Source organism: Podarcis liolepis (genome assembly GCF_965112155.1).
Source record: "Podarcis liolepis genome assembly, chromosome: 10".
NCBI classification, from domain to species: Eukaryota; Metazoa; Chordata; class Lepidosauria; order Squamata; family Lacertidae; genus Podarcis; species Podarcis liolepis.
This window is the reverse complement of record NC_139562.1, coordinates 5,033,785-5,057,639: the sequence shown is the minus strand read 5'-3', so window position 1 is coordinate 5,057,639 and position 23,855 is coordinate 5,033,785. Positions and strand designations below refer to the sequence as shown.

The window sequence follows — 23,855 nt, the reverse complement described above, 5'->3', positions numbered from 1 at the left end:
ATAGCCACAAAGTCTCCTGCAGACATTAATCGAAACAAGTCCAGGTATGTATTTTAGGGCACAGTTTTGTGAAGTATACTCTGCATTTTCCCCATGCTTTTTGAAACTCTTGTCTGGTGTGATCTCTCATTGCCTCTGTTAATCTAGCCAGTTCAACAGTTTGTCTTGCCATTCCTTTTTTGTTGGCACAGTTTCTTTTTCCCAGTTTTTAGCAATTAGGATCCTTGCCGCTCCTGTGGCATAGAGGAATATTTTCTGATCTTCTCTTGCTACGTCTGTGTCTGTTATCCCTAGTAGAAAATACAGAAGCTTTTCGACTAGGGATAACTTTATGAAAAACACAGAAGCTTGCCAGCCTCTTGGAGCCAAAAGAGAGAGATTTGGGCCAACCTCTCCCCATGTTTTGTGAGAAAGATGGTCACAGAAAAGGCGGTCTACAACAGAAATCTGAGTGTGTTGTTTACCTCCTGTCTGGCAGGTTACCTGTTAATGCTTACTTGATTGGATACCCTGGGGAGCCTGGCCAGTCTTTTGTAATGATACATACTTAGTTCCTGAGCCAGGTCACAGGCTCACACCCTATTCAAACACAGGATTTGTGAAGGAAAAGACAATGGGGAGGCATTTCCATTTTCATTGACCTTGCAGAGAAATCATTTGGTCAGTTTGGGAGCCAAAATGGTTCCAGGGCTGTTTTCCTGTGCTGCTTCAGACATGTGGTTTATATATTTATGTATGTGTTTGCTTGGTACATTTATGAACATTTATTATATATAGTAAAGGGCAAAGGGACCCCTGACCATTAGGTCCAGTCGTGGCTGACTCTGGGGTTGCGGCGCTCATCTTGCTTTACTGGCCAAGGGAGCCGGCATACAGCTTCCGGGTCATGTGGCCAGCAGGCCTAAGCCGCTTCTGCCGAACCAGAGCAGCGCACGGAAACGCCGTTTACCTTCCAGCCCATAGCTGTCAACTTTTTCCTTTTCTTGCGAGGAATCCTATCCGGAATAAGGGAATTTCCCTTTAAAAAATGGAAACGTTGACAGCTATGTTCCCACCAGAGTGGTACCTATTTATCTACTTGCACTTTGAGGTGCTTTTGAACTGCTAGGTTGGCAAGAGCAGGGACCGAGCAATGGGAGCTCACCCCGTCGCGGGGATTCGAAGCGCCAACCTTCTGATCAGCAAGTCCTAGGCTCTGTGGTCCTTCTTTATGGTCTAGCTCTCACTTCCATACTTACTAGTAGTGATGTATGGAAGTGAGAGCTGGACCATAAAGAAGGCTGATCGCCGAAGAATGGATACTTTTGAATTCTGGTGTTGGAGGAGACTCCTGAGAGTCCCATGGACTGCAAGAACATCAAACCTATCCATTCTGAAGGAAATCAGCCCTGAGTGCTCACTGGAAGGACAGATCCTGAAGCTGAGGCTCCAAGACTTTGGCCACCTCATGAGAAGAGAAGACTCCCTGGAAAAGACCCTGATGATGGGAAAGATGGAGGGCACAAGGAGAAGGGGACAACAGAGGACAGTTTTCTTGAAGCTACCGGTATGAGTTTGACCAAACTGCGGGAGGCAGTAGAAGACAGGAGTGCCTGGGGTGCTCTGGTCCAGGGGGTCACCAAGAGTCGGACACGACTAAAGAACAAGAAGGCTCTGTGGTTTAACCCACAGTGCCACCCGCGTGCCATAAGACCTTAAATTTTATTTCACCTCCCAGAGTGGCTGGGGCAGCCCAGTCCCATGGGCAGGGTACAAGTAGTAAAATAATAATAATGATCATCTTCATCATGGAGTCGGACGTCCCTATTTTCAACAGAGAAATGATGGAGAGCATACTCTTTTGGCTTTGACATGCCACTAGTCGAGTATCTGGGCTCGGGGTCAAACGGCGCTCAGTCAGTGCCTTCTGTCCTGGGACTTCCTGCCGGACTCCACACACCCCCCCTCCAGAGAAAGCTGATGCGCCTACGAGTTGGGCCCCTGTGACGGGCCAGTGTGGAAGCTCTGTTAGCCAAGTGGGTGCTGTTTACAAGGCAAATCCCTCCTTGAGCTGCCCGTCCGGTCCGCACCCCCTCTCGACGCGGCACGTCAGGGTGACTGCACAGCTCATGGGCTATTTTGGGTGGCAGAGGCATCATAAGAGAAAAATGAAACAGGGCCCGGGCCTCTCTCCCTCCCTCCTGCAGCTGTGCGAGGAGTCAGCTTTCAACCGTTCCATGAGAAGGCACCTTTTTGAGCCAGAGTGACACCACAGAGGAGGAGAAAACTCCAGCAGCTTCCAGTGTGTAAAACGCACATGGATGCACAGCTCGACGGGGTGATATCATTTGCGCACTCCCCGAGGCGAGGGAATCACTGATTCTCCCTCTCCGATTCCCCCACCAGCTCCCAAAACTACATGTACATCATCAGCCATGACCCAGAAAATATGTCACCGGCGTTCTTAGTAGAGAGAGTTTGCCATACCCCTGAGTCATACTATTTGTCCTCAATTTGGATATACAGTGGTACCTCGGGTTACAGACACTTCAGGTTACAGACGCTTCAGGTTACAGACTCCGCTAACCCAGAAATAGCACCTCGGCTTAAGAACTTTGCTTCAGGATGAGAACAGAAATTGCGTGGCGGCAGCAGCGGGAGGCCCCATTAACTAAAGTGGTACCTCAGGTTAAGAACAGTTTCAGGTTAAGAAGGGACCTCCGGAACGAATTAAGTTCTTAACCCGAGGTACCACTGTAAATAGTATATAATAATCTGCATTTAACTAGTTTTGGGTGTTTTTTTTTGTTATAATCCCATTAATTGCTTTTTAACCGTGAGTGAGGGGTGGTTTTGGGGGTGGGGGAGAGGATGAAAATAATGGGAGGAAGGGAAGAGTTCAAAGTATTTTAAGTATTTGCTGTGCGCAGTGTGGGAGGGGAAGGAGGGCTTTGGATAGTTTTGTTCCTCATTCATGGGTGGCAGAGGGGAGTGTGTGTGTGTCCATGTGTGAGCAACGTCTGGTGCCTTCATTATATATTTTTAGGGGCCAGGGCCCAGGAGGAAATGGACCTCTTCAACCAGGCCTTGAAGAGCCTTTTAAATGTGTCTGTGGCCTTATTGTTCTGATGTTTTGTTTTTAATTATTTACTTGTTTTTATCCTGTATTTTATACCCTGAGATCTTATGAGGAAGGGAATATATAAAACATAATAATAATAATAATAATAATAATAATAATAATAATAATAACGTCCGTACTGACACGTCACTCTTTGGAGTAAAAGCTATCCTTCAGGTTGCACCTGTATTTCTGATTTCTTTATTTTTATTAATATACTGTAACCTCTGCAAAGAGGGCAAGCCAAAGTAGATCAAGAAAGGGTGTGTGAGAGCTTGATTGTGGAAGACTCGGGTTCGAATCTCGCCTGTGCTGTGGCCTCTGCTCAGGGAAACTTCCATGCGGCTTGCCGCTCGAGTATCAAGGAGTCAACTGGTGACAGCTGAGTTGCACAAACTGGGCCTCTTTGTTCCCCTGAGATGTGTGGGTGTCTAAAGATTTCCCACCTCTGCAAACCATATTTTTCAGAATTCTAAAACGCTGGGCTTTTTTTAAAAAAAACCCCGATGCTCTTCCAATTCTTACGCTGCCGTAACTGCATCCACAAGTGATGGGTTCAAGATGCTCAGTCATTCTGAACCCACTGTGTGTGTGTGTGTGTGTGTGTGTGCGCTCCCCTGGCCTTTGGCTTGGAATCAACTTGATCCCCTCCCCCTCTATCCTTTTTCCTTTCTCCTTCTGTGATGGAACTCCTATTTGGGGACTTCCCTGGCTTTTTTCTGGCCCACGTAGGACCAGTCTGGATATGGTGAAGATTTGACATTTTCATCCCCAAAAAGTTTTTGATTCGAGTTTCTACTGAAACGAGGCTGCATTTTAATGTTGCATTTTAGCCTTGTTCTTAAGTTGTGTTTTAATCAATTGTTTTTATACCTGGTGTTAGCCGCCCTGAGCCCGGTTTTGGCTGGGGAGGGCGGGGTATAAATAAAGTTTATTATTATTATTATTATTGGTTCCCCTGAATTTAATCAGGTGGGTTTTCAAAGGCACATCCGATTCCCCATCTTCTGAGAACTTACATTTCTGCTCCCACCCCCAACAAACCTTTTGCGCCCCCCAACTCCTCCATTTAAACTCCCCCCCCCTTTCTAGCAGCAATTGGATCCAAAGAACTGAGGCCAGAGGCCGGCTGCTGCCACCCTCCCCTTCCCATATTCAAGAGAAGACAAATCCTAACAATATTCAACCCCCCCATTTGTGGACGGGGGGGGGATCTTAAAAATAGCAAGTGATACATCCCTAAATTTCCAGCCTGAAGAAGTGGGTTGGGTTGGAGGGGGGTGTAGAGAAGAGTGGAGTTTGTAACGGAGTGGGGGGGGGGAGATCTGCTCCTGGCAGAGCCAATCCCTGCCCCTTTGCTATCCATAGCGCCCAATCCACAGCTCCTGAATTATCTCAGGGGGCGATTGGGAGCCAGTTACTCATCTCATCGTTGTATATGGTCACAGCGCAGGCATTCCTGGGAGTCCTTCCTCCTGACGTGGAACAAGGGGGTGGCTGGTTGGTTGGTTGGGGGGCGAGGGGTGGGGTGGGGGAAAGCTTTTTAAAAACCCCTCCTTTGCCCCGGACCTTCCACTTTTGAATGAGCCAGGAAAACTCGCAACACACGCCCTCTTTTCTCTCTCTCTCTCTCTCTCTCTCCGCTGTCCTCCCTGCCTGTCTTTTCCTCTCTTCTCTTCGCTTGCCTCCGAAATCCCAGCTGAAAGGAAGAAGGAATCAGAAAAGGGAAACAAAAGAAAATAGAAGCAGCAGCCCGCTTTTGTGGATTAATTTTCTCCACCCTCGCTGATCCGTTTTCTGGATACTGTTTTCACCCTCTTCGGGGCGAAGCGGCGCACCTCTGGATTTTGGGAAGGAAAGTTGGAGACCCCAGGAAGAAACCCCCCGCCCCCCAATTTAAAACAAACAAGGTGGGTTTCGAGCCCTTTCTCCCTCCTCTTCCGTCTGCTCAATTTCACCCCCCCGCTAGTCGATCCCAACTCGCCGCGAGCAACTTTTTGCGGCGCTTGGATTTTGGTCTCTCCTCGTCCCTTTCGCTCGCGCTCTTTCGCTCGCCTTTTTCGGAGCTGCTCTCTTCGAACGGACAGACCCACTTCCTTCCTTCTCCGCTCCGAAACAAAATAACAATAATTCAGGATGAATAGCAATAGTTACTACGACCAGGCCCCCCAAACTTATTATCAAGAGGAGCAGGAGGAGATGCCGGCCACCGAGAAAGACCTGGCCGAGGACGCGCCCTGGAAGAAGATTCAGCAGAACACTTTTACGCGCTGGTGCAACGAGCACCTCAAGTGCATGAACAAGCGCATCGGCGACTTGCAGAAGGACCTGAGCGACGGCTTGAAGCTCATCGGTCTCCTCGAGGTCCTGAGCCAGAAGAAGATGTACCGAAAGTACCACGCGCGCCCCAACTTCAGGCAGATGAAACTGGAGAACGTCTCGGTGGCGCTGGAGTTCCTCGACCGGGAACACATCAAGCTGGTCTCCATCGGTGAGTTGCTGGAGGAGGGGGACGCGCCCTGGCAGGAGGAGGGGGCGAGGGTGGGGGATCCCCCCGGGGTGGGGGTGGTTTTCCAGCCCCACATTTCTACGCGCCCCGCTCCTCACTAGCGATCAAGGGTGTGTAGACCCGGGAGGAGGCGCGCGCGCGCAGGGTCTGTCTTGGAGAGGGGTACTTGGAAAACGGTTTGGCAGAGGAAGGGGGTTTGTGGCTGCGTCTTCCGGCGTTACACAGGTCTCTTGGTCTGCGACAGCTAAGGGCAAGGGCAGCAGGCGCCCTCTGCGCCAACTTTCACACGCCTGCTGGAAACTTTTCTCCGCCTCTAGGCCTGTGCAGGGAATTCAGAATGGACATCTGGTTGTTGTTGCTGCTGCTGCTGTTGTTTAAAAAAATCTTAGTGGTATTTATGGTGTGGTTTTCTGTTGTTGCTGCGACGCTTTGATATATATTTTTACGGCACCAATATTTTATTTATAAAGAGACAGGTATTAGCGCTGGTTTCTTACTGCCCAGTTTGCATGTTAGGTTTCTTGCAGAAAAGGACAGCTGGCAGCTGGCTATCCTCTGATGGGCCGCCAGCTTCCCAGGTTACACAGAGTGCTACTTAGTCCCGGCCGAGAGAGGGATTACACGGCTGCATACGCAGCTGCTGCTGCTGCTTAGTCGGTCCCAGAGAGGCGGAGCTTCAAAATAAACACTTTATCGGAACAGCTTCAGATGGGATGGAAGTTAGACAGAGTTCCTCTTGGCCGTGGTCAGAGGCAGCAATGGAATCTGGAGTCTGCGGGAGAGGAGAGTGAGGGTCTTTCCTGCTTGTGTGTCTTCTGATGTCAATATGAATCTATTGAAAATACACTGCGGCGTGGAGAGATTTTGTGGTTGTTTGCTCAAGAGAATGCAGTAGCACAGTCGCTCGCAGGGGTCTGCAGATAATAAACACTGCTTGCCCATTTGCAAAGCCAGGATCAAGATGTTACTATTAGTACATAAAGCTTGGGACCAGGTGACTCTCACTAGAACAGTGATCTGTGGAACTAGCACCATCAAGGGGGCCACATAATATTCAGACCACAGTGGAAAGAAATTCCCCTTTTTATGAAGATTACCAGCTCTGGGATCCCACAGCTAATTCTCCCCTGGTCTCCTCGCTGGCCCAAATAGGACTAACTTACCCAGCTAGCTCTGGTGATCATCTCATGTTTATTGGATGGATTCCCCCCCCCCAATTGATTTTTGAATTCTGAATTTATATTCACGTTTTATACTGTATTTTATGCTGTTTTTCGTTGCACCAATTAAGTGTTTTAAATTTGTTGTTAGCTGCCCTGAGCCCGGTTTTTGAACCGGGAAGGGTGGGAAATAAATACAAAATTATTATTATTATTATTATTATTATTATTATTATTAATTTGGCAGCAGCCACAGAACCTAACTTTGGAACTCCTGGCCTATTGACACGAGGCAGACTGTACTGTTCAACGCCAACTTAAAAGTCTACCCAGACATGCTTGTTTTAATCTCCTTTTGCTTAGTGTTGATTTTAGTCCCTTTTTTTGTTACTGAGAATGTTAAGGTTTTATTTCATATTTCTGAAAACCACCTAGAGGTCGTTGCGCTTTTGCTATCCAGCTCTGTGTGCTATTAAATAAAAAACAAAGTCTATCTGCAACTACTCCAGTACTGACGATAACTGAGATAGCCCTTTCTGTTCACAACAACCCTTTGGGGTAGGTTGCTGTTATTCTGCAATGACAAGATCCTGAGACGGGGTGCAGAATAGTTTCTTACAGCTGAGGGCAAAGAACCTTTCAAGGCTGCCGGACTACAACTCCCATCACCACCACCCCAGGCCTTGGGAACCAAAGTCCAGCTGCACCCGGAGGATTCCTGCAGATTAGCTGTGATTGCAGCGGGCTGGGCTGGATGGCCTTTGAAGGACCCTTCCCAACACTACAATTCTGTGATTCTGTAGCAACGGGGTCTCTCCACCCTGGCTCAGAGTATAATCTGGAAAGGCTTCCTTCAAGCCTCAGCCACAAGCTCGCCAGGCAATCTGGGCTCCTTTGTATCAAAACACACCAAGAACAAATTCCTCAAGTCCCTAGTTGCTATGTGACACCCCTGAAGGCAACGAAAATTGTCTGGCAGCTATACATTTGTACTAACAGTAGACCTGAAGGAGCGTCTCCACCCGCATCGTTCTGCCTGGACAGTTAGGTCCAGCTCTGAGGGCCTTCTGGCGGCTCCCTCCGTGCGAGAAGCCAAGGTACAGGGAACCAGGCAGAGGGCCTTCTCGGTGGTGGCGCCCGCCCTGTGGAACGCCCTCCCACCAGGTGTCAAAGAGAAAAATAACTACCAAACTTTAAGAAGACATCTGAAGGCAGCCCTGTTGAGGGAAGCTTTTAATGTTTAATAGGTTATTGTATATTAGTGTTTTGTTGGAAGCTGCCCAGAGTGGCTGGGGAAACCCAGCCAGATGGGTGGGCTTTCAAGGTCAGCACCAACACTTTGAATTGTGCTTAGAAACGTACTGGGAGCCAGTGTAAGTCTTTCAAGACTGGTGTTATAAGGTCTCGGCGGCCGCTCCCAGTCACCAGTCTAGCTTAGAGTGTCAGACTAAAACCTGGGTGAGACCAGGGTTCAAATCTCCACTTGGCTTCATCCAGCCCCTTGGGGTGTCCTCAGGGGCCGGTCACTGCCTCTCAGCTTGGCCTTCCTTGCAGGGCTGTTTTGGGGATTAGAAACGAGGGGAGAGGCGGAACCATGTAAGCTACTTTGAGCTCCTGGGAGAATAAAGTGGGATATGAATGCAATGAATCGTTTGCCTAGCAGAACACGGGCTTATAGACCGAGCTAAGTCCTCATCACCCCCCATAATTATGATTATTATTGCCACTCCTGTTCTTTATTAGAGTTGAATAAACCGAATGCATTCCTCTGACCCAAGCAGCTTGCGGTCTAAATTTGCTACTGGATAGCAATGGATTTAGGATGTTGCAGGAAGTTCCCCCCCACAGGGTGCTGAGTTGAGGGGGCACAAAATGATGTTGATGATGATTATGATGATGATAATAATAATAATAGCAGCTATATTTATATGGGTACCTTCTGAGATCAATAAAAAACATAGAAGATCAATCAAAGACATCTGAAGGCAGCCCTGTTTAGGGAAGCTTTTAATGTTTGATGCATTACTGTATTTTAATATTTTGTTGGAAGTCGCCCAGAGTGGCTGGGGAAGGGCAGGCGGGTGAGCGGGGTATAAATAATAAAGTATTATTATTATTTACAGTGGTACCTCGGGTTAAGTACTTAATTCGTTCCGGAGGTCCATTCTTAACCTGAAACTGGTCTTAACCTGAAGCACCACTTTAGCTAATGGGGCCTCCTGCTGCTGCTGCGCCGCCGGAGCAAGATTTCTGTCCTCATCCTGAAGCAAAGTTCTTAACCTGAAGCACTATTTCTAGGTTAGCGGAGTGTGTAACCTGAAGCGTATGTAACCTGAAGCTTATGTAACCCGAGGTACCACTGTATTATAAAAACAACTGTACCCAAGGGAATTATTGTGGAAATAATAAATATTTAAGGTGGGGGTGCCAAATTTTGTCCTCGCTCAGGGTGCCATATTACCAAAGTCTGGCCCTGTTCTGGATCAGGCCAGAAGCTCATCGGATCCTGCCTCCTGTTCTTACAGCAGCCAATCGGATGCCCCAGTGGGAAGCCTGGCAAGTAGCAAGTGAGAGCAACAGCCTTCTCCCACTTTTGCTCCCAGTGTTTGAAATTCTCCAGGCGTATTTTGCACCTGGCTTTCCGCCACTTTCGGCTGAGTGAAGATGCCCGGGGGCCAGGATGGTGCCTGAATTCCTCACCACCTGGAGGTGCCTGCCTGGGGGGGGGGGGTGGTTCTTGGACTGGGACTGTTTTCACACCCTCATCCCACACCCTGCAGAATTCTACCCGTTCTATTTTACCTGCACAATCGGAATGAATTTCAGGAAACAAAAACTCGCTCTCTGCGCAGTCTGTGCAGGAGCAGAGAACCACCTTAGAGTAATAATAATAATAATTTATTATTTATACACCGCCTATCTGGCTGGGCTTCTCCAGCCACTCTGGGCGGCTTCCAACACAATATTAAAATACGGTGATGCATCAAACATTAAAAGCTTCCCTAAACAGGGCTGCCTTCAAATGTCTTCTAAAAGTCTTGTAGTTGTTGTTCTCTTTGACATCTGGTGGGAGGGCGTTCCACAGGGCGGGCGCCACCACCGAGAAGGCCCTCTGCCTGGTTCCCTGTATGAATGGTTGCCTCTTGTCTTTGCTGACCCCACCCCACTGCCCTGCTCACGATTGGGAAGAATATTGCCACGTTATGAATGGTCCATGTCCCAATTAAGAAAAAGATGTCAGATGTCTCCACCCCCATTGTTCAGCCCGGACACTGAGGTCCAGCTCCGAAGGCCTTCTGGCGGTTCCCTCCCTGCGAGAAGTGAGGTTACAGGGAACCAGGCAGAGGGCCTTCTCGGTGGTGGCGCCCACCCTGTGGAACACCCTCCCAGCAGAAGTGAAGGAAATAAGCAGCTATCCTATCTTCAAAAGACATCTGAAGGCAGCCCTGTTCAGGGAAGTTCATAATACTTAATGCTGTATTGTTTTTAACACTTGATTGGGAGCTGCCCAGAGTGGCTGGGGAAACTCAGCCAGATGGGCGGGGTATAAATAATAAATTATTATTATTATTATTATTATTATTATTATTATTAGCCAATATATATGTGGATTGTCCCTGGATCAAGCGACTTTTCTTCTCTGGGCTCTCAAAGCTCTTAACCGAGCTCAAGGTTGTCATCTGATCTAGCCAGATGTTTGTGTTGTTGTTTAGTCGTTTAGTCGTGTCCGCCTCTTTGTGACCCCCTGGACCAGAGCACGCCAGGCACTCCTGTCTTCCACTGCCTCCCGCAGTTTGGTCAAACTCATGCTGGTCTTTTCGAGAACACTGTCCCACCATCTCCTCCTCTGTCGTCCCCTTCTCCTTGTGCCCTCCATCTTTCCCAACATCAGGGTCTTTTCCAGGGAGTCTTCTCTTCTCATGAGGCGGCCAAAGTCTTGGAGCCTCAGCTTCAGGATCTGTCCTTCCAGTGAGCACTCAGGGCTGATTTCCTTCAGGATGGAGAGGTTGGATCTTCTTGCAGTCCATGGGACTCTCAAGAGTCTCCTCCAGCACCAGAATTCAAAAGCATCCATTCTTTGGCGATCAGCCTTCTTTATGGTCCAGCTCTCACTTCCATACATCACTACTGGGAAAACCATGGCTTTAACTATACGGGCCAGATGTTTAAGTGACAATTAATCACAGTCAGACCATCATTTGAAAAATAAGAGCCTTGCCCCCAAATGGCAACTAGACATTCTGTTTTGGCAACCGCAGCCTTGGCTTACAGAGCCATTTGGCTCCAACTTATATATCTGAGTTTCGAAGAAGAAGAAGAAGAGTTTGGATTTGATATCCCGCCTTTCACTCCCTTTAAGGAGTCTCAAAGCGGCCAACATTCTCCTTTCCCTTCCTCCCCCACAACAAACACTCTGTGAGGTGAGTGGGGCTGAGAGACTTCAAAGAAGTGTGACTGGCCCAAGGTCACCCAGCAGCTGCATGTGGAGGAGCGGAGACGCGAACCCGGTTCCCCAGATTACGTGACTACCGCTCTTAACCACTACACCACACTGGCTCTCAGCCAGGAGAGTGGCAATGTTGAGAGACATTGCAGCTTCCAAAAGTGGAGGGGAGGGCATAGCCCTAGTGCCTTGTAGCCACTGACTGGCATATTGTCCAGAATTCATCTATTCCCTCTTTTCAAGCCATCCTTATCAGCAGCCTTCGCTCCCACCTTGTGATAAGCGAAGGGGGAGACTGGGGTCAGGTTAGAAGGAAGGAACGGGAGAGGCGAGAGATGAATAGGCTATTTACGCGACTCTGTGCCAAGATCAGCCAAATCCAGCAGCCTGAATAAATAACACAAGGAATAATGATGTTTCTGCGCATATTTGGACTCCCTCAACAATTTATTTGGCTTGGCTTCAGACGGTCACGGGGTTGGGGTTCTGCGTATAAGCGTATCTGCAAACTATTGGTACCCTGTAAAAAAAAATTAACTACCCTACTTTCTTCCTGGCTTCCGACTTTTGCAAGGCACACTTCCCAGGTTTGAATGCCACTCTCCTGCAACCCTGAGGGCTAGTAACTTAAAACAAGAAAACCCACATGCAGACTCGTAGAAAGCTGATATTTCCAGGGTGGCAGTTTTGGCTGCCAAATTTCCCTTAGCCAACAGGGGACAAGATTTCAGTGTCTACTAGCTGGGATGTTTGTCAAGGATGAGGTTTCCTGATTTTACAAGAGTGTACAACCTTACAAGAAAAAAAAAATCCTTCCAGTAGCACCTTAGAGACCAACTAAGTGTTATTGGTATTTGTTATTGTTATTGGTATATTGTTATATATGGTATATATATTGTTATATATGTTCTGAGCCCGGCTTTGGCTGGGGAGGGAGGGATATAAATAAATTATTATTATTATTATTATTATTATTATTATTATTATTATTATTATTATGAATATGGTATTTCTACCCCGCCCATCTGGCTTGGTTTCCCTAGCCACTCTGGGCGGCTTCCAACAGAACACTAAAATACAATAACCTATTAAACATTAAAAGCTTCCCTAAACAGGACTGCCTTCAGATGTCTTCTAAAAGTCTGGTAGTTATTTTTCTCTTTGACATCTGGTGGGAGGGCATTCCTCTGCCTAGTTCCCTGTAACTTGGCTTCTGACAGTGAGGGAACCGGCAGAAGGCCCTCGGAGCTGGACCTCAGCGTCCAGGCTGAACGATGGGGGTGGAGATGCTCCTTCAGGTCTACTGGGCCGAGGCCTTTTAGGGCTTTCAAGGTCAGCACCAACACTTTGAATTGTGCTTGGAAACGTACTGGGAGCCAATGGAGGTCTTTCAGGACCGGTGTTATGTGGTCTCGGCGGCCGCTCCCAGTCACCAGTTTGGCTGCCGCATTCTGGATTAGTTGCAGTTTCCGGGTCACCTTCAAAGGTAGCGCCATGTAGAGCGCATTGCAGTAGTCCAAGCAGGAGATAACCAGAGCATGCACCACTCTGGCGAGACAGTCTGCGGGCAGGGAGGGTCTCATCCTGTGCACCAGATGGAGGTGGTAGACAGCTGCCCTGGACACAGAACTGACCTGCGCCTCCATGGACAGCTGTGAGTCCAAAATGACTCCCAGGCTGCGCACCTGGTCCTTCAGGGGGCACAGTCACCCCATTCAGGACCAGGGAGTCCCCCACACCTGCCCGCCCCCTGTCCCCCCAAAGCAGTACTTCTGTCTTGTCAGGCTTCAACCACAATCTGTTAGCCGCCCTCCATCCTCCAACCGCCTCCAGACACTCTTCGCCTCTTCATTGCTTTGCTCTGCTAAGTCTGCTTCGCCTGTATTGGCATTTTTTTTGGGGGGGGGAGGGAGGGAGGGAGAGGAGCTCTGCCAAAGAATCCCTCTCTCCCTTTGAAAGGAAATGTGCTCGACTGTGCAGAACAGGATGGAGAGAAGCCAAGCGGCTTGGTGGGCAGGGAGACCTCATAAGGCTGGACTCCTGTCAACAAGAATTGTTCCCCTATGTTTTCCTTGGCTGGCGGTGGGGGGCAAGCGGAGGGAGGGGCTTGGGGGTCTCGAGTGCCCCTCTGCAGTCCCACTGCGGCTCGGTTTCTGCTCAAGTTCTTTTTTTAATTTTCAAAAACCATAACAACAATAATAAGGTTTCTGCTCAAGTTGACGGGGAGGCAGCTGTGCGGTGCCAGCCTTGGTCCGGTGCCCCCGCGCCAGCCCAGTGTGGGAATTTCTCTCTTTGAGCAGATTAGGGCCCCTGCGCACAGCTGGCGCAAGCGTCAACAACAAGCTGAGCCAGCAGCCTGGATCCGGCCGGAGGCGGCCCGTTTGGAGCACAGCAACGCTAGCTTCTCAGGGATGCCAGTCAGGTGCATGTTGAGTCGTTTAGTCATGTCTGACTCTTTGTGACCCCCTGGACCAGAGCACGCCAGGCACTCCTGTCTTCCACTGCCTCCCGCAGTTTGGTCAAACTCATGCTGGTCTCTTCGAGAACACTGTCCCACCATCTCGTCCTCTGTCATCCCCTTCTCCTTGTGCCCTCCATCTTTCCCAACATCAGGGTCTTTTCCAGGGAGTCTTCTCTTCTCATGGGGTGGCCAGAGTATTGGAGCTTCAGCTTCAGGATCTGTCCTTCCAGTGAGCACTCAGGGCTGATTTCCTTCAGAATGCATAAGGTGCATAAGGGACCAGAAAGAAGGGCCGACAAGTCACAGACTCCTTTACAGCGGTACCTCAGGTTACAGACACTTCAGGTTACAGACTCCGCTAACCCAGAAATAGTACCTCGGGTTAAGAACTTTGCTTCAGATGAGAACAGAAATCGTGCAGCGGTGGCACAGTGGCAGCGGGAGGCCCCATTAGCTAAAGTGGTGCTTCAGGTTAAGAACAGTTTCAGGTTAAGAATGGACCTCCGGAACAAATTAAGTACTTAACCCGAGGTACCACTGTAATTATAATAACATAACATAACATAACATAACATAACATAACATAACATAACATAACATAACATAACATAACATAACATAACATAACATAACATAACGTTTTATTTATAACCCTCCCTCCCTGGCCAGAGCCAGGCTTAGGATGGCTAACACCAATAAAATCAGAGTAAAAACATAATGGGGGGTGGGGAAAAAACCCCCAATTTAAATTACAGGTTAAAATGCAATTTAAAATGCAGCCTCGTTTTAAAAGTAGCCCATAGATCAAAACCGTAATGGGAGGGAAACATAAGGGTCAGACTGAGTCCAAACCAAAGGCCAGGCGGAACAGCTCTGTCTTGCAGGCCCTGTGGAAAGATGTGAAGTCCTGCAGGGCCCTAGTCTCTTGTGACAGAGTTTTCCACCATGGCAGGGCCAGCGCTGAAAAGGCCCTGGCCCTAGTTGAGACCAATTTAACCACCTTGCAACTTGGGACCTCCAAAGTGTTGTCATTTGTGGACCTTAAGGTCCTCCACGGGGCATACCATCACAAAAGAATGGCTAGGTTGCCCGGGTAACGCAATCAGTGAGAAACTTCTCTCCATCCACCTTCTGCACGCCGGGCATGATTTTTATGAATATCTTATCTTGTCGCCTGTTACTTGCCTTTCCCCTAAACTAAAAAAACCACAGAATTTCGAGTTGGAAGGGACCCCTGAGTCTCATCTAGTCTAACCCCTTGCAAGGCAGGAAGTCGGGGTCTCCTTCCCTCCGCAGCCATTTCCCAGAGTGCTGCAGTTACATCCTGCGCTGACCAGCGGGTTGGTCTGCATGACCTCTGCGGTGCCCGCAGCGGTGGCATTTGGGCTCGGCGCCCAGTCCCCTCTTTGGAGCAAAGCGTCAGCTGGTCAGATCAGCTGCTCTTTCAAGCCAAGCCAGGGCCTTGACCCTTTGCCAGGCGGCTCCTGACCAGCTCAGTCATTCCTGGCTTCGCTTGGGGGGAACGGCTGCTGGGTCTGCAAAAGTACTTCTGTGTGGGCCTCTCCTCCCGGCCCTTCGCCACCCTCCTCTCATCCTTTCTCTCTCTCTCTCGCTCCCCCTACCACCACCGCCTGCCCAGGCCTCTGATAAGATCACATTCTAGGAAGCAATGACCGCATTGGTAGCCCATTCCAAACAGCTGTTTCCATCTGAGCCAGTGCCAGGGTTAGGGGGAGGCGAAGGAGAGAGGCCAGGCCGTTTGGGAAGCCCGGATTTTTTGGCCGCGAGATATATATAGTAGATACACAGAGTAGAGAGCTGGAGAAAGACAGCGTCCCAGTGTGAAAAAGGCAGATTCCATGTGATCCTTGGGAAAGGAACTGGAAACAAAACAGCCGCTGTCATAATCGCAGTTAGGCAAATCTGCGTTCAGAGCATAGCTGTCAACGTTTCCCTTTTATAAAAGGGAAATTCCCTTATTCTGAATAGGATTCCTCGCAAAAAAAGGGAAAAGTTGACGGCTATGATTCAGAGCCATGTGTACGGTTCCTGATGCCTCACCTCCGAAAGGGTACAGTGGTCCCTCGGTTCTCAAACGCCTTGGTTCTCAAACAACTTGGAACCCAAACACTGCAAACCCAGAAGTAAATGTTCCGGTTTGCGAACTTTTTCGGAAGCTGAACGTGGTCCATTTTAAGTGCCACACTTCCGTTTTGAGTGGCACACTTCTGTTTTGAGTGTTACGCTGAGGTCTGTCTGTTTTTGCTATTTATTTTGTGTTTTTGTGTTCAGCTCCATCAGTTCAGCTCCTGATGGATTGATTGACTGTGTGACTGCAATACATTGTTTATTGCTTTCATTTTGTGGATCATTGGTCTCATTAGATAGTAAAAATCATGTTAAATTGCTGTTTTAGAGGTTGTTTTCAAAAGCCTGGAATGGATTAATCCATTTTGCATTACTTTCTATGGGAAAGCGCGCCTTTGTCTTGGAACGCTTTGGTTTTGGAACGGACTTCCGGAACGGATTAAGTTTGAGAACCAAAGTATCACTGTAAATGGTAAAGGTGCAGGCAGCTTTTAAGCAACATTGCGCAGGGACTGCCAAGCGCAGCCTTGGTTCCCCAGCCAGGAGGCACACGCCTGGTTTTGGAACGGAATTCTGGAACGGATTAAGTTTGAGAACCAAGGTACCGCTGCATTGTGGAGTTGGAAAAGCTTCAGAAAGAGGCCACCGGAAAAAGATCCAGTGGTTGGAGCATCTCCCCATCAGTGTTTTAGATTAGACAAAAGGCGACTAAATGGGGGCGCAATGGATGGATGGCTCAGCTGGTTAGAGCGTGGTGCTGATAACGCCAAGGTTGCAGGTTCGACCACCTGCCTGTTCCTGCTTTGCAGGGGGTTGGACTAGATGATCCTTGGGGTCCCTTCCAATTCTACAATTCTATGGTTATACAGACTTAAGGAAGTGTGGCTTTCACGGGAATACAGTGGTACCTTGGTTCTCAAACTTAATCTGTTCCGGAAGTCCGTTCCAAAACCAAAGCGTTCCAAAACCAAGGTGTGCTTTCCCATAGAAAGCAATGCAAAACGGATTAATCTGTTCCAGACTTTTAAAAACAGCCATTTAATATGAATTTTACTATCTAACGAGACCATTGATCCATAAAATGAAAGCTGCCGTCAATCAATCAGTATTGACGATGTACTGCCGTCAATCAATCAGTAGCTGAACTGGGTTCCACACATCACAAAAACAAAACAAAAAAGAGCTGCAAAGACAAAAATGCAAGATAAATACCAAAAACAGGCAGACCTCAGTGTAACACTCAAATCGGAAGCGTAGCACTCAAAACGGAGGACGTTCGGCTCCCGAAAAACATTCGCAAACCGGAACACTTACTTCCGGGGTTGCAGTGTTTGGGTTCCAAGTTGTTTGAGAACCAAGGCGTTTGAGAACCAAGGTGCCACTGTAGTCACATTTCGGCTTGGACACCAATTCGAAAATCGGGTAGTTCAGATGCAAAGAGAATCAAATGCAGTCATACCTCGTGTTGCGTTTGCTTCAGGTTGAGCGCTTTGAAGTAGCGTCCTGCGGCGACCCGGAAGTACCAGAAAGGGTTAATTCCGGGTTTTGCTGCTCGCGCATGCACAGATGCTCAAAATGATGTCATGCGCAGCAGCGGTGAATCGCGACACACACAGACATGGCTTGCGGTCTTCTCAGGTTGCAAACAGGGCTCCGGAACGGATCCTGTTCGCAACCAGAGGTAGTAGTAGTCCACTGCAGTAAGGATACAAAGAGAATCTCTCCCCCCATCTCTTTAAGAGAAGCACACACCCATAGCTCTTGAGAATCCCTGTCCCACCAGCTGCCTGTGCAAAGAAGACGACCCCCCCTCCTGCATAACGGGGTTGGACTAGATGACCGCTGGGTGCCCCTCAAGAATTCTACAATCCAGCCCCTTTCCCCAGGAACCAGGCAGTTCCACACCAGCTCAGGGTGTGTGTGTGTGTGTGTGCATATATATTTATATATAGCAGGAGAGGAGCTGGGCTCCCTCTGGGAGATGCCAGGCATTCCCGAAACTCCACGGCAAAGGCATTTGCGCTCCATTGTCTATCTTTGGTAACAGAGTCTCCTCCCGGCCTTGGGGGAAGGGCGGCAACCTTGGCATTGCCTGGCTGGCACCCCAGAGGCCAAGAGACTCACCTGCCCACCGGGAAGCCCCTCAAATTTTGCCTCTGCTGTGATGTGCCCATTCTAGGAAAACCTGTCCTCCCCACTCCCTGGCCTCATACATAAACTAGGGTTGTTGTTGTTTAGTCATTTAGTCGTGTCCCCCTGGACCAGAGCACGCCAGGCCCTCCTGTCTTCCACTGCCTCCCACAGTTGGGTCAGACTCATGCTGGTCTCTTCGAGAACACTGTCCAACCATCTCGTCCTCTGTCGTCCCCTTCTCCTTGTGCCCTCCATCTTTCCCAACATCAGGGTCTTTTCCAGGGAGTCTTCTCTTCTCATGAGGTGGCCAAAGTCTTGGAGCCTCAGGTTCAGGATCTGTCCTTCCAGTGAGCACTCAGGGCTGATTTCCTTCAGAATGCATCGGTTTGATCTTCTTGCAGTCCATGGGGCTCTCAAGAGTCTCCTCCAGCACCAGAATTCAAAAGCATCCATTCTTCGGCGATCAGCCTTCTTTATGGTCCAGCTCTCACTTCCATACATCACTACTGGGAAAACCATAGCTTTAACTAGACGGACCTTTGTTGGCAAGGTGATGTCTCTGCTTTCTCTGCTAGGGTTGCCATATTTCAAGAAACCAAGAGAACCCCAAAAGTTGCTGAGCTTTTTCTAGACAACCCCAACGTTGTTGAGTCCCAGATTCGAATCCTGCTAGCACCTCCAGGTAGGGCTGGGAGAGTGTGCCAGCTGAAATCTCGGAGAGCCTGGTCAGTATGGACAACACTTAGCTCGGTGGACCCGGTGGTCTGACTCTGTATAAGGCAGCTTCTTGTGTCAAGAGGAGCGTGCTGGATCAGGCCTATGGCCCGTCTAGTCCAGCGTCCTGTTCTCACAGTGGCCAGCCCAGTGCCTCTTCTGGGAAAGCAGGATTCGAACCCAACTCTCCCCTCCTGTGGTTTCCCCCCAACTGGTATTCAGGTGCACTGCTACATCCAATTGCAGAGGCAGGGCACAGTCACCAACGATGCTGTCAAGCATGCAAAAAGCTAAAACGCTATCAAACAGATTAAAATCCTCACCAACTTTCTAAGCTTTTGTGCAGGCCTGGCTAAATAACAGCAGCAACAGCTTCCAGCAAAATATAAAAACATAATAAAACGTCAAACATTAAAAACTTCCTGAAACAGGGCTGCCTTCAGATGTCTTCTAAAAGTTGTGTAGTTCTTGAATGTTTCTTGAAGGCGCTGGAAGGAATATAGCAAAGGCGCCTGCCTGATATCACTAGGCGGGCAGTTCCAAAGTTCCAAGGTGCCTCTACGCCAAATGATTGAGTTCTTACCATTGCAGAACAAGTATTCCTTGCAGTAGCGCCAGTTCCGGCCGAGTGGGGTAGGACTTCTCATAGGTAAAGGGCAGACTGCAAGGTGAAGAAAGAAAGAAATTCTATAAGCCTATAAGGTGGTCTAAACCACTGAGCCTAGGGCTTGCCAATTAGAAGGTCGGCGGTTCGAATCCCTGCGATGGGGTGAGCTCCCGTTGCTCGGTCCCAGGTCCTGCCAACCTAGCAGTTTGAAAGCACATCAAAGTGCAAGTAGATAAATACCACATTTTTCACTCCATAAGACACACCTGACCATAAGACGCACCTAGTTTCTAGAGGAGGAAAACAAGAAAAAAAATATTCTGAACGAACCAGTGGATGTATTTTTGTGGTTCATACTATGTGATTTGACGGTGAGTTTGGGGTAGCCCAATGCGAAAAACCTGAGAATCCATGTGGATCTGTGCTTTCTAACCACGTTTTTGCGCCATTGCGGCCCCACGAAACAGTCGATGCGTGATTTTTTTGGTGCAGGCTGTAGCTATGGACATGCTATGTGATCTGATGGTGAATTTGGGGTGACCCAGTGCAAAAATCCTGAGGATCCATGTGGATCCGTGCTTTGTAACCATGTTTTGTGCCATTTTAGGAGGAAAAAGGTACGTCTTATGGAGCGAAAAATACGGTAGGCATCGCTCCGGCGGGAAGGTAAACGGCGTTTCCATGTGCTGCTCTGGTTTTGCCAGAAGCTGCTTAGTCATGCTGGTCACATGACCCGGAAGTTGTACTCCGGCTCCCTCGGCCAGTAAAGCAAGATGAGCGGTGCAACCCCAGAGTCGTTTGTGACTGGACTTAATGGTCAGGGGTCCTTTACCGTTTTTATAAGGTGCTAGAAAGTTTATGCACAAGCACAATAAATAAATGGCCAGAAATCTGGTTAAAAGGTAAAGGTAAAGGGACCCCTGAACATTAGGTCCAGTCATGGCCGACTCGGGGATTGCGACGCTCATCTCGCTTTATTGGCCGAGGGAGCTGGCGTACAGCTTCCGGGTCATGTGGCCACAGCAGCGCACAGAAACGCTGCTTCCGGGTCTTGTGACCAGAGCAGCGCACAGAAACGCCGTTTACCTTCCCGCCGGAGCGGTACCTATTTATCTACTTGCACTTTGTGCTTTCGAACTGCTAGGTTGGCAGGAGCAGGGACCAAGCAATGGGAGCTCACCCCGTCGCGGGGATTCGAACTGCCGACCTTCTGATTGGCAAGTCCTAGGCTCTGTGGTTTAACCCACAGCGCCACCTGCATCCCAGAAAGCTGGTTGCTCAGCGGCCAAAGTTTGCCTTGCCCTTGCCTTGGGCCTGGGCATTTTTTAGGATTGTGCTGGAGATTTCTAACCGTGCAGCTGGCCTTGGGGTGCGGTCGCATTCCCAGGAACCCCAGATCTGGAAGAGAAGGAGGTGCCCCCTTTGCCGTGGGGGGGCGGTGTTCCTGGAATTCCAGGAATCTCCCACCAGCCCCTTCTTGCCCTCAGCTGTTGATGGAAGCCTGATCCATCTTTGTCCGTGTGGAATGCGGGTGAGGACAGGTGTCGACAGATAACTGCAAGGGGGCTCAGAGATAGTCCTATGGCAACCCCCCCCCTTTAACTTGGGGTCGATAAGAGTGACAGAAACCTTATGGTCTGGCTGTTGTGAGATGACCCACTGCTTCAGCAGATGCTTCTTATGTTCTTAGTCCAGTTTTTTTTTTGGGGGGGGGTGGCCCAGCAGACTTGTCGTGCAACAGCGCCAGGAAGGTTTCAGTTTTGCAACCCGCATTTGCTGTTCTGCAGCCAAATCCCACTTGCAAAACAGAAGCACTCAGAAATCGCTTCTATTGATTGATTGATTGATTGCAAGTATGGATGCACTAGGGACGCGGGTGGCGCTGTGGGTTAAACCACAGAGCCTAGGGCTTGCTGATCAGAACGTCGGCGGTTCGAATCCCCGCGATGGGGTGAGCTCCCGTTGCTCAGTCCCAGCTCCTGCCAACCTAGCAGTTCGAAAGACCTCAAAGTGCAAGTAGATAAATAGGTACCGCTCCGGCAGGAAGGTAAACGGCGTTTCTGTGCGCTGCTCTGGTTCGCCAGATGGGGCCTCCTGCTGCTAATGGGGCCTCCTGCTGTCGCCATGCGATTTCTGTTCTCATCCTGAAGCAAAGTTCTTAACCTGAAGCACTATTTCTGGGTGAGCGGAGTCTGTAACCTGAAGCGTGTGTAACCTGAAGCGTATTTAACCCGAGGTACCACTCTGTGTGTGTGTGTGTGTGTGTGTGTATGTATCTATCTCTATCTCTATATCTATCTATATCTATATCTATATCTATATCTATATCTATATCTATATCTATCTATATATATATACCATTGATTTTTATCCACCCTGAGCGGAAGCCCTTCCACAACCAGAATGCGCTGTTGGCTTTTTGCAGTATAGTAACGCTGCAGAGAGCTTGCTGGGGAGACCATGCATTAAAAAGAAAGGACTCAAAAAGTACTTAAAGGTTTTAATACAAAAACAAAAACTCCATTAACACTAAATATATTAACAAACAAACATGACCCAACCACCAACCCATCCCCCAGGGTAATGGGAGAGCTAGGTGCTGCCCCTTATATACTACACCCAGATGCTGACACGCCTTAATCAAATACAACTCAGCAGCACCTGCTATGTTTCACAGCTGTAAAGCTGGGTCTCGTTATCTTGCTCTGGCCCTTGCTCCGGCCCCTTAAAGACATACACATGGAGTGGAACAATGATGAACCTTTACATTTAAAGAAACCATTCAACATTTCCCCTGCGGTTCATCATTGTGGAACAAAAACATAAAGCATACTTTGTACATGTTTTTCATGTGTAACCTTTGGAAGTGCTTCTTGTAAACTGCAACCTATAATGTTTGGTATGTTTAAGGTACATTACCACTCTCTTAAGAGCAGAGAAACATTGCATAGTGGGTTTTTCCACATTGTGATGCATCTTTCAACAAAAGCTTAACTGTTTCATATTTTACACTTGGTGAATAGCACAAATCATAATCTTTGCCTGGAATTTGTTGAAAGCCCCTAGCAACTAGTCTTGCCTTGTACCTTACAACTTCATTTTTGTCATTCATTTTAACTCTATAAACCCATTTTGAATCAATAAGTCTCATATCTGGGGTTTGTGGTACAAGAGACCAAGTGTTATGCTCTTTTAAAGAAGCTATCTCGGAGTTCATAGCTTTATACCAATTTACAGCTTGGTGCATAGGTAAATTGTAGCTTTTTGGCTCAAAAACCGCCTTATTGGCATACACAGTATTAAAGTGTTCATCTGCGAAACGTTGTGGCTTCTGCCTCTTTCTATCTGAATGTCTCAGTCCGGAAGGAGAGTCAGACTCCTCAGACTTAATGGGACTCAGTGAACTACTAGTTTCAGGTTGTAAATCATCATTGTCAGACTGAAGAGGTGCCTGTAGGCTAAGCTCACGGTCAGAAAACTCAAGAGAATCTAACCTCCCCTCAGGTGCCTGTGACTTTAAATCAAACAAAATTATCAGATTCAACAGGCTTTTTGTCTTCTTCCATTAATTCAGAATCACCATTTCCTCCTCCTGCTGCTGCTGCTTCCTCTTCTTCCTCAGTATCATTTATACCATCAGTATCTTGGAAAACAGCAACCCCATTCCAATTTACAGTTTGTATCATGCTTCTGGTAATATGAAATTTGCCAGTTGCTAGTATGTAAATTCTGTACGCCCCCTGCTGGTAGCCCATTAATTTTCCCTGAACACTACGTTCACCCAATTTCTGCTTAGCGGGATAATGCATAATTACATCTGAACCCCAAATACGTAGGTATTTCAGATTAGGGCGTTTTTTAAACAACTTCTCATAGGGGGTGACATCTAAACCAGAATGATAACTGCGATTTCTAACATAACAAAAAGCATGGAGCGCTTCAGCCCAAAACGCTTTGGGCAGATTAGCATCGTGCAGATAAGTTTTAACCCCTGCCTGCAAGTCACGCTGCACAACTTCAACAAGCCCATTTTGCCAGGGACTTCGGGGGCAAGATAACTCATGAGTAGTCCCCTGCGCTTCCAGGAATTTCTCAAAATCTTCAGAAACAAATTCCCCACCCCGGTCAGAAAACAGGTTCTTAATTGGTTTGTTAAAGTGTGTTTTTACCCAGTTGCAAAAAACCTTGTACTTCTCAAATGCTTGGGACTTCTCAGCTATTGCATAAGTCCAACAATATCTACTATACTGGTCTATCAGAGTAAGCCAGTACTTTGAACCTCCTAATGAGGGTGGGAGTGGCCCAACTAAATCACAATGTACACGCTCAAATGGCTCAGTTACTTTCCTATCTGAGCACCTACCCTTGCATGCAACCTTAATCTTATTCTTGCAACAGGATAGACACTGCATAAAGAATTTGCATGGTTTTAAGTTGAGGCCATCGACAATATTCTTTGTCTTAATTACATCAGCAAAATTCAGGTGTCCCAGAATTCTGTGCGCCACGTGGACACACCCAGAATGTGGTCTTACATTCCTCAACCCCTGGCTTGACTGTGCTGCTCTGCAATTTATAGGCGATTGTGAGTAGGTGCGAAAATACAGTCTATATAAACCATCAGATTCCCGGGCATACA

At 48.3% G+C, this 23,855-nt stretch overlaps 1 protein-coding gene across 4 annotated transcripts in view; it reads left to right on the top strand.

Moving 5' to 3' along the window:
- Positions 1-4,667: 4,667 nt before the first annotated feature.
- Positions 4,668-23,855, top strand: part of FLNC (filamin C) — a 127,411-nt gene continuing 108,223 nt past the window's right edge. For 3 of the 4 annotated variants that reach the window (XM_083460824.1, XM_083460823.1, XM_083460822.1), the window contains exon 1: positions 4,668-5,591. In XM_083460824.1, the coding sequence (XP_083316950.1) occupies positions 5,237-5,591 (355 nt within the window). In that variant the 5' untranslated portion in view covers positions 4,668-5,236. The remainder of the gene's footprint in view (positions 5,592-23,855) is intronic. The other variant, XM_083460825.1, reaches the window with a different exon arrangement.